Below are 15,514 nucleotides of genomic sequence, written 5' to 3' on the forward strand. Positions count from 1 at the left end.
TTTATAAAAATATAAATTTAAAGGCAGAACCGAGAAGTCACCAAAACAATATGATTGTAGCGAATCAAAACATGTCACGTAATCACTAGCGCTATTATTCTATTTCTTTAATCTAATTATTAAAATATTGACCACTTCCTTTTCCTCTTCATTGCACTTGCTTACCTTAATTAGATTCTGTCTCTCTGCAACTCTCACAAGAAGACAGTTGAAGTGAAATAATCATTAATCAATGGCGAGTTGCTTCAGCTACGTCTCTTCTCGTAACAAATGTTACCAATACAGCTTCTCTCGCGCCGGTCTCCGATCGTCAGCCTCCGATCTCGGAGACGGCACAGTCGTCCACTGCTGGGTCCCACAGACCCACATCGACGCCAAGCCCACGCTCCTCCTCCTCCACGGGATCGGAGCTAACGCCATGTGGCAGTGGGACCGCTTCATCGACCGGTTTATCCCCCGGTTCAACGTCTACGTACCGGACCTCGTTTTCTTCGGCGACTCGCACACGACTCGGCCCGACCGGTCCGAGTCGTTCCAGGCGAGTTGCGTCATGAAGGCGATGGATGCTCACGGCGTTGGGACCATGACAGTGGCCGGGATCAGCTACGGCGGGTTCGTGGCGTACTCCGTGGCGGCGCAGTTTAAGGAGAGGGTGGAGCGAGTTGTGCTAATATGCGCCGGGGTTGCTCTGGAGGAGAGAGACGTGGAGGAAGGGATGTTTAAAGTGAAGAGCTCGGAGGAGGCGGCGGCCGTTTTGTTTCCTCAGTCTCCGTCGATGCTCAGGCGACTTCTCCGGTTATCTTTCTACAAGCCTCCGATTTGGATACCCTCTTGCTTTGCCATGGACTACATTCATGTAAGTTTCAATAAATAACAATAATAGTTGGTTGAGAAAACTGATGAAAGTTTAGTCCTTTTGTATGTATATTCATTTCATGGGACCTCACACTTTTTAAAGTTATCAGGGAAATGTTTTATGGGTTATTGTTTTAGGGGACCCTTGTTTTATAGCTTCAAACATCTTTGATGTTCACAAGACCAAAAGTAGCTTTCTTTGTCTGCGATCTTGTTTTGGCGCAAAAAGGGGTTTTGAAGGTTTTTACCTGATGTGTAAGAATCTTGTTGCAAGGTGATGTGTAGAGATTATCTTCAAGAAAGGAAAGAACTTGTGGAAGCTCTGCATAAGGGTAGAAGATTCGCCAATCTTCCAAAGATTTCACAGGTCTCTAATCAATCGCTGCGGCTTTCAAATCATCCCTCTGTTTGAAGTCTCTTAATTGTTCTCATTTGTTTGCTTGGCTTCATTTGTAGCCCACATTGATGATTTGGGGAGAGAACGATCAAGTTTTTCCAGTGGAACTGGCACATAGATTGAAAAGGTTTATTTCTATCACAAATAACGATTCCAGTCGTTCTCTCACTCGACGAGTTTTTTAATTGGTAAAGACTTGTTTCAGACATTTAGGGGAAGACAGAGCACAATTAGTGCTACTTAAGAAGACAGGACATGCGATTAATGAAGAGAAACCAAAGGAGATGTACAAACACATGAAATCTTTTCTTTGCACAGACGCGATGATACTTCCAAACGACAATGCTAAGAGGCTCATGATTGCAAACTTGATATCCCCAAATCAGATCAACAAGTGATGTTACTCAAGGCCAATTCATAAACTGATAAACGAAAAGATTTCCTTTGTTTTCTCCCTTACTCATGTTTAGCTTGTCACTAAGTGTGATTATTACGGTTTATGATCCTCAATATTAAGACATTGCTTCTTGTTGGAATTAAGAATACTTTTTTATTTATCCGGAGAAAAGGAAGAGATCTAATAAAGCTTGAAGCCTTAAACACTTTAAAAATTCTCTCTCTCTCTTGAAGCTTGTTTCATTTTTTTTCTTCTTATCATAGCTAATCATACTAAGATTATCACTTTTATTTAATTAGATTTAATCTCGTAATTAAACCGATTAAGTTGATATTGTGGTAATTAAACCGGTGACCTACCTATCCGGTAGGGATAATAGTTTTATTAACAACTAATAAAGATAATAAATAACGAAATTAATATATAATTTTGAAATAAATAAATAAGGGCTAAAAAAAAAAGTTGGAGTGAGTAGTCGTCTTTCATTTGATTAAAGTCTACTCATTTTCTTATCTATCGCACAACTCTCGCTTCTGCTCTTGCTTCTCCCGTCGTCAGTCGTCACCATTCGATTACGGTAAGATTCATCTTCTCCTTCATCTCTCTTCTTCGCCGTTTTTCTTTATCTTATTCGATTGGAATCATCCAAACAATGTCCTTTTTTCGAAAAAAAATTCACGGGTTCCTTCACTTGTGCTAATTTTTCCTCCCGCGAAGTAGGTGGCACCCAGCTAGTGCTTTTAAATATTTTCCTCGAAATTTCATCTGAAAGCTGTGTATTTTTCTAGATTTGAGGGTGAAAGTGAAACTCTTTTCTGGAATATGATATCGGTTCAATATTTCATTTCATGAAATTTGCATACCCTTCTTAGGTTTCAAAAGCTTTCATCTTTCGTGTAGTTTGCTTTTGGATTGTTTGTTTGTTTGATGAAATTTGGGTTGTTGCTAGGGTGTAACAAAAAACTGAGTCGACTTGTTTTCGTTGCAGGGAGTGTAAATGGCTCTTATACAATTTGGAAGTTCATGTGTTGCTCAATGGGGGATTCTTCGTCCTCAGTTTGCAGTAAAAGCTTACTATCCAAGCAGATTGGAATCTCACCAGGACAAGTACGAATTTACAGAAAATTTGATTTGTTCAGATACCCTATCTTATCAATGCATAGAGTATAATTGTTGTAAAAGTTAGCAGCTTTACCGCTTCGTAGAGTTTTATGTATCTGATAGGCTAATCGAATTGTTTCTCTTTTGGTAATCTCTTGCAGTTCCATCAGCCAAATAAATTGTTTGGGAGCTTCAAGGTCGACTATGTTTTCGCATGGCTCCTTGCCCTTCTTGTCATTGACGGGACAATCCCGAAATACACATTCTCGTAGAGGAGCTCGTTTCACTGTTAGAGCTGATACTGTATGTCCACATTCTCTTTCTTTAGATATGGAATGATGAAGCTCTTCAGCTGCTAAAGACTTTGCAGAATGAAGCCTTTTTTTATATGTTCTTTACTAAAGAGTGTGTGTGTGTTCGATTTCCAGGATTTCTATTCTGTCCTTGGAGTCTCAAAAACTGCAACCAAAGCTGAGATTAAAAGCGGTATGTGAATTCCGTGATCATTAAACTACAACATCGAAATGATTCCATTTGAGCTTCATTTGTTCAGCTTTTCGAAAGTTTGACTAGGAAAATTGTTTTCCTCTGCACCTATTTTCAGCTTATCGGAAGCTCGCTAGGAGTTACCATCCGGACGTGAACAAGTAAGTGGGAAACTTTACTTAATCTAGCATCCAATATAAGGTGTCTGTATGTGTTATTACCTTCCTGCATCATTGGTGTGTTTCTTGTTAGAACTCGATTACAATATTTGAAAAACGCAAAAGAGAGAGAATTATTGCAATTTTTTGGTTAAGTTTCCTCATAATCATATAACCACCAACCTTCAAAATTATGACAACATAGACTAAGAAGCTGCAGAACCTCGGAACTGCTTCTAAAAGGTTCCGTTTTGTTTTACAGGGATTCTGGGGCAGAAGATAAATTCAAAGAAATAAGTAATGCTTATGAGGTAAAGCCCATCTTCTTCATTGGTTGCTTTTAGCTCCATTTTTTTTAATGATTGTGCAGATACTTGAAGAGACTAAAAGATGTTTTTTTGGTTTTTTGTTTTGTTTGCAGATCTTATCAGATGATGAGAAAAGATCCCTATACGACAGATATGGTGAAGCAGGAGTTAAAGGCGCTGGAATGGGAGGCATGGGGGTATAATATTGTTCTCTAAGACATTTTCATGATCAGAATCTGATCCAAAAATTGCTGAATTTTTTGTTATCTTTTTGATTTTTTTGTAGGATTACAGTAACCCATTTGATCTATTCGAGTCATTATTCGAAGGAATGGGTGGGATGGGAGGAATGGGAGGTGGAATGGGTAGTAGAGGTTCAAGAAGCAGAGCTGTCGACGGTGAAGACGAGTATTACTCGCTAATCTTGAATTTCAAAGAAGCCGTTTTTGGTGTGGAGAAAGAGATTGAGACATCACGGTTAGAGAGCTGCGGGACTTGCAATGGTTCAGGCGCAAAAGCGGGAACCAAACCGACCAAATGCAAAACATGCGGCGGACAAGGACAGGTGGTAGCGTCGACGAGGACACCTCTCGGTGTATTCCAACAAGTCATGACTTGCTCTCCATGCAACGGAACAGGAGAGACTTCAAAGCCATGCAACGCTTGCTCAGGAGATGGACGTGTGAGAAGGACGAAAAGGATTAGTCTCAAAGTTCCTGCAGGTGTGGATTCAGGTAGTAGGTTAAGAGTAAGAGGAGAAGGGAACGCAGGGAAGAGAGGAGGATCACCTGGAGATCTTTTTGCGGTTATTGAGGTGATTCCGGATCCGATTCTGAAGCGGGATGATACGAATATTCTTTATACGTGTAAGATATCGTATGTAGATGCGATCTTGGGGACGACTTTGAAGGTTCCAACGGTTGATGGGATGGTGGATTTGAAAGTACCGGCGGGGACACAACCGAGCACGACGCTGGTAATGGCCAAAAAAGGAGTTCCGGTTTTGAATAAGAGTAAGATGAGAGGTGATCAGTTAGTTAGAGTACAAGTTGAGATTCCTAAGCGATTGAGCAAAGAAGAGAAGAAACTTGTTGAAGAACTTGCTGATATGAGCAAGAACAAGGTAGCTAACAGCAGGAGATAAGACAACACAGAAGCAGTGAAATTGTGGTATTATATAGGATTCATCATCCTTTTGCGTGTGATCTTTCTATTGGTTCTTATGGTGATGGAGAAGGCACAAGCAAGAGGAGGAAGAAAGACGTATTAGATGAGAGGAAAATTGAAGAACTCTCTTTCTTTGGTTTCTCCTCTTTAATTTTGGTTTTTTTATATTTGAATTTTTTTTTTCTTTTAAAACTCAATTTTCTGGATTTATCAGGATTCAGGGTGGTAGTTCTTGTTTGTATTGTACTGCTATTTTTATATTTGAATTTTTTTTTTAATGAAAATTTATTAAACAAAAACAAATGTAGAGTTGCAGAAGAACTGAGACAAATGAAAAGGAGACAAATGTCTTAAGTTGCAGTGACAATGGTTTGAAGCAGAGTTTCGAGGTCTTTCAATCTGACAAAAACACCATAAACTACCAAATGAGTACGAGGAGAATGAGATAATGAGATAATGACAAAAACACTATAAGCTACCAAATGAGTATTAGGAGAATGAGATAATGAGTGCGAGGAGAATGAGATAACGTTTTTGCACAACTATTGTGCAAAACTTCTAGTTTGATATATAATCCTACTTACCTCACATTACTGAGATCAGGGTATACAGCGATTGCATCTTTGAAATCCTGAAAGAACAAGTTTTTGACTTTTATAAAACCTAGAAAAAGGGAATAGAAAAGGAAATGAAGAGGGAAGAAAAGGAAAATGTTGTAGAAAAAACCTGATCAGAGTTGATGTCAAAAAAAAAAAAAAAAAAAAAAAAAAAACCTGATCAGAGGTTGAAGAAGTGTATGTGATCACACAAGACATCCCTGCTTTTGTCGCAGCCTATATATCGAAAGTAAAAAAGCAATGTAAGATTGTGTTTGAAGAAACCAAGTTTAAAGATGGTCTGAGTGTTTAGAACAACGAAGACGAGCACAAAAAAAAAAAAATCAGATTTTGACCTGCAGGCCAATCACACTGTCCTCTATAACCAAACAGTCTTTCACTGAAACACCTAGCTTCTGCAATCAACACAATGCAGAAATGTGAAACTCTGGTCAATTCTTGTTAAGCTATATGAAGTTTCTTTTGCTTGGATTTATGCTTACCTCGGCAGCTGTTATATATATCGAAGGATCGGGTTTTTTCTCCTTAACATCATCCCCTGCAAATCCAAATATACAAACAAATGGATTGAAACTTTATACAAGTGTTAAAGGCCACCAAGTAAGTTAAGACTCAGAACAGAGAGAAATCACCAGCGAGGAAACAATCGAGTCCTTGAAATCGCTCCTAGAGACATAATTAAGTATAACCGATTAAAGAAAAATTTCTAGAGAAGCATGGTCGGTAAGAGATTGGTGAAAGGAAACAACTCACGATTTCGATAAGATTCTCGAGACATAATATAACTGAACTCTTTGTAGCTGCAGAGCAAACAGCTAGTTTTTTCCCCTGTAGCATATTTTCAAGAACCAAATCATAAAAAAGTTTTTTTTTTAATTAGGACATTGATTTAACAAATCTTGAAGAAGATCTTATTACAGCAGCTCTTGCTTCATCCATTAGTCTTACTACACCAGGTCTTGCTTCTACCTGAAAGCAAAAAAAAAAAAAAACAGAGAGATTTAATTAGCTTCTCTCTCAGCAAAAAAAGCAGAGAGATTTTTCATAATCTCTACTTACACTTCCTGATTTTATGATTTCTTTGTACCTTTCAGTTTTCCAATCCTGCAACAAAAAATCATATTTTTAGCATCAATAGTTGCAATTAATTAGAGATTTTTTTTTATTATTATGTTTTTGCAAGAAATATAGTGAGTGACCTGAAGAGTATCGATCAACTTGGCTCGATCATCGTCATTCTCTGGAGGTGAATCGAAAAGGGTCGATGTTGGCCATCCATTTTCTCTAAAGTACCATCGCATTTTGGGTTTTCCACCTCCGACAAGATTCTGAAACTTATCGTAGAACTCGAGGCTCCAATTGAGAGACTCTAAGGAAGAAGAAGGACAACGAACATCGAAATGCGAGAAAGCGTCGTTGTAAGCTTGACGGTGCAAATTCTCCGACTCGAGTATCACACCGTCGCAATCGAAAATCAGAGCTTCGAGAGATCGTGAAGATGCCGAGACATGGGAAACTCTGGATCTCGGATAAACGCTTCTGGATTTCAAACGCAGCGTTTGGAGACGAGGAAAGCCGAGAAACGAGGAAGAAGAAGAAGAACAGCAACGGGAGGAGGAACCGGCGGTTGATGAAGAAAGGATAATCGAGTAGTGGTTGCAAGAAACCGCCATTGATGAAGCTCAAATCGTGTGAATGAGGATTTTTGGCTACTGTGACTTAGTGAGATAAAATAAAATAAAAATCTGTGGCTACAATTTGCAAAAGCTAATCTTCGTTGCAATCAACGGTCATTAACTAACTTTTCCACCATACTCCAAATGTCTCGTGGTTAAAATATTCTTGTAAAACGACATTTGTTTGTTCATCCAATTGACATTTATAATGTCAGCACAATGGTAGTAAAGATCCAATTTTTGACTTGAATTACTTTTGTTTTTGTTTTGACTTGAACCAAATTGGAAGTCTATTTTGATTATGTTCTAGATTCAAAGCAAAGAGTAAATGCTGAATCAGAGGAAAAGAGAAAATGTATTTATAGTTTCTATAGATTCTAATAGAATCCCATGCTCATAGAAATATTTAATCATATAATCAATAAATGTGGTAGGTTTATGAACAATTCACATAATCAATAGCAATCAAAGTAAAAAATCATCACTGTATATTTTAAATGCGGTCCATGGTGTCACTCTATCATTTAATATTTTAAATCAGGCAATGTTTCTCATCAATCTTGTGGTCCATTACAATGCAATGAAGGGAAAATTAATTTGTTGATAGGGTCCGATGGTATTGGCCCTGGCTCATTAGCTGCCTATGTGTTATATTTATGCTATAGACTTTAGGCTTATAATTTATAAATAACATTTGGCACAAATTGGTTAAGTTGTTCGTATTGGTTGATGAGGTGAAGGGATCAAACCTTTTTTTAAAAAAAAAAAAAATAATATTTAGTAAGAAACAAATGCTAGAGACTTAAGGAGTTGATTTTCAAAATATTGTAGCTAGACTCGAAGTAATAGTAGTAATCAAACTGAACGTACATTGATTATAACGATTTTGGTAGGGTTCATATCCGATTTTCTGTTAAATGTATTCTAATATTATACAAGATATTAAAAGGGCGTGGTCCATGAATCCATATCTTGTAAAAGGATTCTGCGTGTTAGGTGACAGAACTATACATAATCATATGCAACTTGCTGAAGAGGTGGTGGATTTGGTTGGTGAAGGGATATTATTGTCATTAACCGGATTTCCAGTCTTTTCTTCTTAATTTTCTAAAGTGTTTATTTTGTTGTCATCATCTCAATTTTGACAAATTTGTCAATTTAACACTTTGTATTTTTTTTTGAGCTATACGTGCAAGATATATATGTATGTACGTGGTTTTTTGTTACGTGTTCAAAATATCTGGAATCATAAATTTACGGAATTGCCCCTAGACGGCTTCACATCTGAAATTCCCCAACAACCCCCTTTGAAAAAGAATTTTGTCTGAAAAGTCTAAACCAAACCCTTTCCGTACCAAATCTTCCCTATAAATTTATCTCTTCCACATATGTGCTTCTCTCTCCTCTCATCAACCGCCTCCATTGTCATTCTCTCTCTCTCTCTCACCTAAAACACCAAATCAAAGACTCCTCAGACAGAGAGAGAGAAAAGACATCAGAGAGAGAAAGAGAGACAGAGATCATGGCTCTTTCCAACGCCTCCTCTCTCTCCTCCAGATCTATCTACGGCGGCGACGCGCGTCTTTCTCACCGTCAGAGCAACCGTCAATCTTCCTTCACCGTCGTCAACACCAAGCTTAGGTCCCTTAACCTCGTTACGGCGGTCCACGCCTCTGAGCCGGCTAGAAACGCTGTCTCAGTCAAGGAATCCGTTGCTCCGTCGTCATCATTGAAATGGACGCCGGAGAGCTGGAAATTGAAGAAAGCTCTGCAACTCCCTGATTACCCCAACGCGAACGAGCTCGAGTCTGTGCTCAAGACGATCGAGGCGTTTCCTCCGATTGTTTTCGCCGGAGAAGCCAGGAACCTTGAGGAGAGGTTGGCCGATGCTGCCGTCGGCAAGGCTTTTCTTCTCCAGGGAGGGGATTGTGCTGAGAGCTTCAAGGAGTTCAATGCAACTAATATCAGAGACACCTTCAGGGTTCTGCTTCAGATGAGCATTGTCCTTACATTCGGCGGCCAAGTTCCGGTGATTAAGGTCAGATTTTCTTCTTCTCTACTGATCTCAGTTGAATATGTTGTTGTGGCTGTGTCGAGCGGAAAAGTTGAGAATTTTCGTGTTTAGGTTGGGAGAATGGCTGGTCAATTTGCGAAGCCTAGATCTGACCCATTCGAGGAGAAGGATGGAGTGAAGTTACCAAGCTACAAGGGAGACAACATCAATGGCGATGATTTTAATGAGAAATCAAGAATCCCTGATCCCAATAGGATGATTCGTGCTTACACACAATCTGCTGCGACGTTGAACCTTCTTAGAGCCTTTGCCACTGGAGGGTATGCTGCGATTCAAAGAGTTACTCAATGGAACCTTGATTTTGTTGAGCAAAGTGAGCAAGCTGACAGGTATATCACACTTTTCACTACTGCTCAAAGTTCGTTTTTTTCGGCTTTAAAATTCATTGAAGACTGCCTTGACTTGGTGTTATTAGTCTTGAGAATGGAAAGAAATTACTTTGAAAGGAATAGATTGTAGTTCAATTTATCCCAAGAAACTAGGACGGATCTGTAATTACTCTGTTTTTTGTTAAACAGGTACCAGGAACTAGCCAACAGGGTTGATGAGGCCTTGGGGTTCATGTCTGCATGTGGACTTACCACTGATCATCCACTCATGACTACAACTGATTTCTACACATCCCATGAGTGTTTGCTTCTGCCTTATGAACAGTCTCTCACAAGGTTGGACTCAACTTCTGGTCTCTACTATGATTGCTCTGCCCACATGGTTTGGTGCGGGGAGCGTACCCGACAGTTGGATGGTGCTCATGTCGAGTTTCTCAGGGGGATTGCTAATCCTCTCGGGATTAAGGTAATTTACCTCTTAGAAGAAAACACATAAATCAACTCGTAGATAATACTCAACCTTAAAGGATTAGGTAGATATTAACTTTGGTTTGTGAAGAAGGAAAACTTATTTTTCTTCTTCTTATCTCTAGTGATAGCTGATCTGAGTTGCCTAACTGAATAGCCAGAGTTGTTGGCTTTTAACTTTTTACTGGGAACTGGCTGAATATCCAAGACACTTGATGCAGGTGAGCAACAAAATGGATCCAAATGAGCTGGTCAAGCTAGTCGAAATCCTGAATCCTCACAACAAGGCTGGAAGAATCACTGTGATTGTGAGAATGGGGGCAGAGAACATGAGGGTTAAGCTTCCACACCTGATCAGAGCAGTGCGCAGGTCAGGCCAGATTGTGACATGGGTCTGCGATCCTATGCATGGGAACACCATCAAAGCACCATGCGGTCTCAAAACACGAGCCTTCGACTCAATCCTGGTACACACCTCCCATGAGCATAACATGTATATAGCGTTTAGCATTAGAGTTACTAAAACTTGCTGTCTTTTTACAGGCTGAAGTAAGAGCATTCCTTGATGTGCATGAGCAAGAAGGAAGCCACGCAGGAGGTATCCATCTAGAGATGACAGGTCAGAACGTGACAGAATGCATCGGAGGGTCCCGTACTGTAACCTACGATGACTTAAGCTCTCGCTACCACACACACTGTGACCCAAGGCTCAACGCGTCCCAGTCTCTTGAACTGGCTTTCATTGTTGCTGAACGGCTCAGGAAGAGAAGAACCTCTAGTCAGCGTCTGTCTTGAGTGCAGTTTTTTTATAAAATATATATATATACACTTTTTTGTATTTCCAAGAACTCGTTTCTCTTTGTTTTGTATGACCTGGTTTATAAAGCCCAAATGCCTCTTAAGCATTTCCAACCCATTTAAAAAGATAATTTAATTTAGTTTAATCATCATCATGAGTAGTATCCCACAAATGATCAATTAATTAGTGCATTTCTAAGCAAAAAAAAATGAGTTTATTTATCTATGATATTTCTAAATTGATCAATAAACTCTCTGTATCAATTGAAATGTGAAACAACAGTATTAAAGAGGCCACTCTTCTTTTACTTTTGGTAATATCATTAAAACTAATCAACATTGTCATCATTTGGAAGAAGATGAGGTTGTCTCCATAGGTAGTAGCTAGACGTTCAGACTTTTTGTATCAGACAGCCTCTGGTTAAGTTGGTGGCAATCTATTGTCGTGACCATAACGGTTAAGCTAGCTTTCCCCTTCCAGCATCCAATGGCTATTGTTGACGAATTCACTTTGACTGGTTCTGACCCGAGCTTCTGAGTACCTGTAGGAAGCCAATAAAAACTGTTAAAAACCATATCCCAATATGATCAAAACGTATCTTATATATATACACATACCGTCGTCGAGAACCACCACGCAATATCCCAAGGCTAGTTCTGCTGCCTTGTGGCCAAACTGTGGTATGACGAAATCTGAGAACTTGATCGATTTGTGTAGCAGGAGATTCTTGAAATCCACCATTGTTGCGTGAAGTATTTGTTTGGTCATGTACGGAAGGATCACTGGCAATCCCTCTGACGTTATCCGGAATGAGCAAGAGTTGGCTTCACATTCTCTTGCCGACTGTTTCTCCTGCGTTTCGGTCAGTTTAAACAAAAAATTTAACAACATGCGATTTAGTATATTTGATAGTGAGCAATGAAAAATATGTGGTGCTTACAAACATCTTGAGGCCAACAGATGCGATCTTAATCTTCTGCCCAACCGCAGAATTAAGCTCAAGAACATCTTTAACCGATCTTGAAACATAGTAAATCCTCTTCACGTTGCCTTTGCTGCTCGTGTCGCTGTTTCTAGTCACGAGATGACCATACAGGGGAAAGGATTCATCTTTGATGCCGTAAAATGTTTTGATCCCGTGGATCACTGTTTCATCTCTCAAGAAAACAACAGGGTCAAGGCCTTTCCATTTCCCTTGCACTGGTGGTACTTTCCTCTTTCCATTTTCGTCGAGTTCTTGAGCTAATTCTATAATGCCTTCTTTGCTGGTGCTTTCCTTCTCAGGCGGCTTCAAGCCATTATTATCTGAAGCTGATGATTCTTCTAGAACTATTTCCTGTGCACCTTCCTCGGATTTAGTAACCACAGTGTCAGAAACTGCTTCATATGATGACTTTCTGTTTCTAGTAGACAAGTTTCTTCTCTGATTTAGTTTCTCCTGAATTTCTGCAAGAAAATAAACAGCGAAACCAATTAAGAAAAAAAAAACAATTAGAGAGGTTATGCACTCGAATGTTCTTCAATCTCACCTGGTAAAGGTGAAACTTTGTGAAGGACTGCAATGAAAAATCCCCCAGTGTTCTGATCATGAGGCAGTATCCTCACACAGCGTTCAAGGGGAAGATCACAGACTTCCTCGGCTGATTCATCAGAAGAGATAGAAGCCATTTCTTCATAGCTGTTTCCGCCATTTGTTGAGTCTTTATCGCTTCTACCAGAAGGAAACATGCTTTTCAGAATTCCATCTCTCTGCGATTTCGGAACATCTTTGTAACATCTATACCAGCCACCTCTATCATGCACCTGGATCCACACAGATACCAGCAAGAGTAAAAACTCCACTACTGTTTCTCTTTGCTTCAAAGTGGTATAAATGTCGTTTACCTTCCATTTCTTAAGACCTGGTCTTCGGATAAGTCTAGGAAGCTTATCTGAGGCATCTACAAGCTCAACAGAGCATCCACACCTTCTCAGAATCTGAACAATACTAACAATGAAACAGCATGCAGTAGAACGGGTTTATGGAGAAAGAAGAAAGAAACAAATAAATTACTTCAGCAACAACAGCTTCATCTTCAATCGGGTTCATTGAGCAGGTTGAGTATATCATTCTCCCACCAACTTTTAGCAGAGACAAACCTGAAACCAGACAATGCAGATTAAATTCAAGACACAAGATTATGTGAGTCGGGTCATCTGAGGAGAAAAGCTTACCTCTCATGGCAAGCACAACCTGTAGACTATGAAGTCCATTTCCCGATCCAGAATTCCTGTGCAGGAAAAAAAAAGAATGAGAATCTTGAAGCAAGTGGAACTATAACAAAAATGTCAATTTGGAAGCTTGTAAAGATCTAAACCATCTTCGCCATATGTCTGGAGCCTTGCGTAGAGTACCATCACCACTACACGGTACATCGCATAAGACACGATCAAAAAGAAGCTGATCAATTGTATGATGATAAATCTCAGATGCTATGGACAAGGTTCTCTTCGAGTTGCAGCTAGGGAAATGTTGGCCTTCATTGTTAGTGACCATCAAGTTGGTCGTACACGTTCTTTTGGTTTGGTGAATAAGAAGGTTAGATCTTTTATAATCAACATCATTCGCCACCACCTGATTCAAACAAAAAACATTAGGGAAAAAGAAAATTATCTATCAACCAAGAAAAAGTATTACAAACCATTCCATTAGGTAAAGATCCTGGTTCTGATGTTTCATGTATTATTTCAAGCAGCTGAAATGTCTTGGAACCAGGTGCAGCACACACTGTTCAGACAAAAGAGAAGAGAAGACAAGTGAATCAGTTGACCATTACTCCTCAAGTCCATAGCCATCTCAAACAATGCCGAGTAAAAATCACTCACTGTCGAGGACAAAATGATCTGGATGTACGTCAAGGAAAAGAGGAGGCACCTACATGATCACTGAATCAACCACAAAAACTGTAAAATGTAATCGATTAACGCATTTAAAGAGTGTTAAACCATACCATGCTAACCGCTTCCTGCCTGGTCATGTTCCCAACTTCTGTTTCTAACTTTAGAAATTCATGAAACCTGAATAAAACCCCGATAGAGAAAAAAAGACTTATAACTAGAAGAGAGAATTAACTAACACGAGTAAACAATAGAACTGAAGATTTATTCTGACACAACAGGCATGGAAACAAAAAGACAACCAAATTGTATCTTTGAAAATGTACCTCTCAAGTGTATGGTTTTTTCTAATCTCCTTCCGTGAAAAATTAGAATGCCAAGCAAGATTCTTAGGGTACCAAGGCAAGGGCTTGATAGCCTCCAATTCACCACTCTCTATAGCCTAAGTAAGGGGAAAAAAGCCAACATTTGAGAAGAAAAAAATATCTTCTTTGTGTAGACTAGCAATGAGAACTACAAAAGAAAACAGGATTCATGAATTTACCTCAGCCTGAAGAGATTTCACGAAGTCATTCTCCAATATCGACCGAATCTCATCGCAAAATTGGCCACTAAGAATCATGAAATCTTTAACACTTTAGTCAAAAACATTTGCTTTTGAGGTATTATTATCAAGAAATGAAACGATCCAAGACTGTAAAATAAACTTAGCATACTTGGAATTAACTCTGAAAGCAGCAGGCAATGGCTTACGAAGAATATCCATGAACGAATCCCACTCTTCTGCCTTCACTATCCTTTGCTCCTAGACAATACAATTTTAGAAACACAGTTTCAGATCCCTGTAAAATCCCATTACAATGATTCTTAAACAGTGGTACCTTGTAATACTCCTCGAAATCAAGATTCGACCAGGTGCGGTTCTGGATGTTGGAATCAAAGGAAGCATCGGATTTGAGGGGTTTGCGAACATTTTCTTTGCTATCTTCTAATTGGTTTCTCTGCGAACGACCTCTGTGTCGTCTTCCTCTTCCCATTCTTGTTGAATCCGTCGACGAGTCTCTACTCTCTGTTTTAGCCGGCGGCGTCGCAGCTATGGGTTTTGTTGGGTTTAATAGATTTTAATTTTGTATAAACATTTTAATTATTACGTCTTGCGCGCAATATTAGGCGCGTGTGCTACACGTTTTAATTGTATGTTTATATTTTAGAGAATTGACCTAACAAAAATCTAAAAGTTGAAGAAATTATTGTGATCAACAATTTTATTAGTATGCCATACAAGGTGTTTGTGTGTGTAAGAATGAAAACAAAATGAATTTCATTAGTTTACAAAAGCCAAGATGTGCTTTGACTATAGTAGTCAAAGTAAATAATAGCAATACACACTCAGACTCTGTAACCAATCCGGTTCAGGAAAATCCGACCCGGCTTTCGAACCGATTTACCGAGAGAAAATGAGCAAACTGTGTCCCAATGGAGGAGATGAAAACGTTACAAGCTGCATGAACGCAACTTCTAAAGTGTTTGGTAATCAATATTTCAAAGACTTGTTTTCTAGGAGAGGCTTTCTTAACTCTGATCAAACATTGTTTACTTCGCCGGAGACGAGAGAGTATGTGAAAATGTTTGGTGAGAACGAAACAGAGTTTTTCATGGCATTTGCGGAAGGGATGGTGAAGATGGGTGACTTGCAGTCTAAGAAACCAGGGGAGATTAGGTTAAATTGTAGAGTAGTTAATCGGAAAAATTCTTAACCTAATCGAAAGTATGTATTGAAACCAAAGGAACATATCCCTATATCA

At 39.2% G+C, this 15,514-nt stretch overlaps 5 protein-coding genes across 5 annotated transcripts; 3 read left to right on the top strand and 2 right to left on the bottom strand.

The window, feature by feature from the left end:
* Positions 1-232: 232 nt before the first annotated feature.
* LOC18029014 (lipase 3) lies at positions 233-1,792 on the top strand. The gene is made up of 4 exons (XM_006411735.2): positions 233-856; positions 1,130-1,222; positions 1,312-1,379; positions 1,458-1,792. The coding sequence occupies exons 1-4, from the start codon at positions 233-235 to the stop codon at positions 1,648-1,650; spliced, it is 978 nt and encodes a 325-aa protein (XP_006411798.1). The 3' UTR covers positions 1,651-1,792.
* A 336-nt stretch (positions 1,793-2,128) lies between these two features.
* Positions 2,129-4,996, top strand: LOC18029015 (chaperone protein dnaJ A6, chloroplastic). Its single transcript, XM_006411736.2, has 8 exons — positions 2,129-2,226; positions 2,638-2,756; positions 2,912-3,053; positions 3,179-3,236; positions 3,355-3,397; positions 3,657-3,705; positions 3,816-3,899; positions 3,989-4,996. The coding sequence occupies exons 2-8, from the start codon at positions 2,647-2,649 to the stop codon at positions 4,844-4,846; spliced, it is 1,344 nt and encodes a 447-aa protein (XP_006411799.1). The 5' UTR covers positions 2,129-2,226; positions 2,638-2,646; the 3' UTR covers positions 4,847-4,996.
* Positions 4,997-5,119: 123 nt separating this feature from the next.
* Positions 5,120-7,208, bottom strand: LOC18029016 (haloacid dehalogenase-like hydrolase domain-containing protein At4g39970). The gene is made up of 10 exons (XM_006411737.2): positions 6,686-7,208; positions 6,546-6,590; positions 6,405-6,455; positions 6,240-6,314; positions 6,119-6,152; positions 5,969-6,024; positions 5,822-5,881; positions 5,643-5,702; positions 5,454-5,500; positions 5,120-5,268 (listed from the first exon to the last, which is right to left on the bottom strand). Exons 1-10 carry the CDS (start codon positions 7,157-7,159, stop codon positions 5,220-5,222), a joined length of 951 nt encoding a protein of 316 aa, XP_006411800.1. The 5' UTR covers positions 7,160-7,208; the 3' UTR covers positions 5,120-5,219.
* Positions 7,209-8,556: 1,348 nt separating this feature from the next.
* On the top strand, positions 8,557-10,980 carry LOC18029017 (phospho-2-dehydro-3-deoxyheptonate aldolase 1, chloroplastic). Its single transcript, XM_006411738.2, has 5 exons — positions 8,557-9,200; positions 9,288-9,565; positions 9,755-10,031; positions 10,255-10,500; positions 10,577-10,980. Exons 1-5 carry the CDS (start codon positions 8,685-8,687, stop codon positions 10,826-10,828), a joined length of 1,569 nt encoding a protein of 522 aa, XP_006411801.1. The 5' UTR covers positions 8,557-8,684; the 3' UTR covers positions 10,829-10,980.
* Positions 10,981-11,115: 135 nt separating this feature from the next.
* Positions 11,116-14,775, bottom strand: LOC18029018 (tRNA (cytosine(34)-C(5))-methyltransferase). The gene is made up of 15 exons (XM_006411740.2): positions 14,591-14,775; positions 14,426-14,514; positions 14,254-14,320; positions 14,036-14,151; positions 13,823-13,889; positions 13,698-13,746; positions 13,514-13,599; positions 13,190-13,446; positions 13,047-13,102; positions 12,886-12,971; positions 12,717-12,809; positions 12,362-12,635; positions 11,773-12,278; positions 11,450-11,684; positions 11,116-11,373 (listed from the first exon to the last, which is right to left on the bottom strand). The coding sequence occupies exons 1-15, from the start codon at positions 14,744-14,746 to the stop codon at positions 11,216-11,218; spliced, it is 2,295 nt and encodes a 764-aa protein (XP_006411803.1). The 5' UTR covers positions 14,747-14,775; the 3' UTR covers positions 11,116-11,215.
* Between the last annotated feature and the right edge of the window lie 739 nt (positions 14,776-15,514).

The sequence above is a fragment of the Eutrema salsugineum genome, unplaced genomic scaffold, assembly GCF_000478725.1.
Source record: "Eutrema salsugineum unplaced genomic scaffold, Eutsalg1_0 scaffold_1, whole genome shotgun sequence".
NCBI classification, from domain to species: domain Eukaryota; kingdom Viridiplantae; phylum Streptophyta; class Magnoliopsida; order Brassicales; family Brassicaceae; genus Eutrema; species Eutrema salsugineum.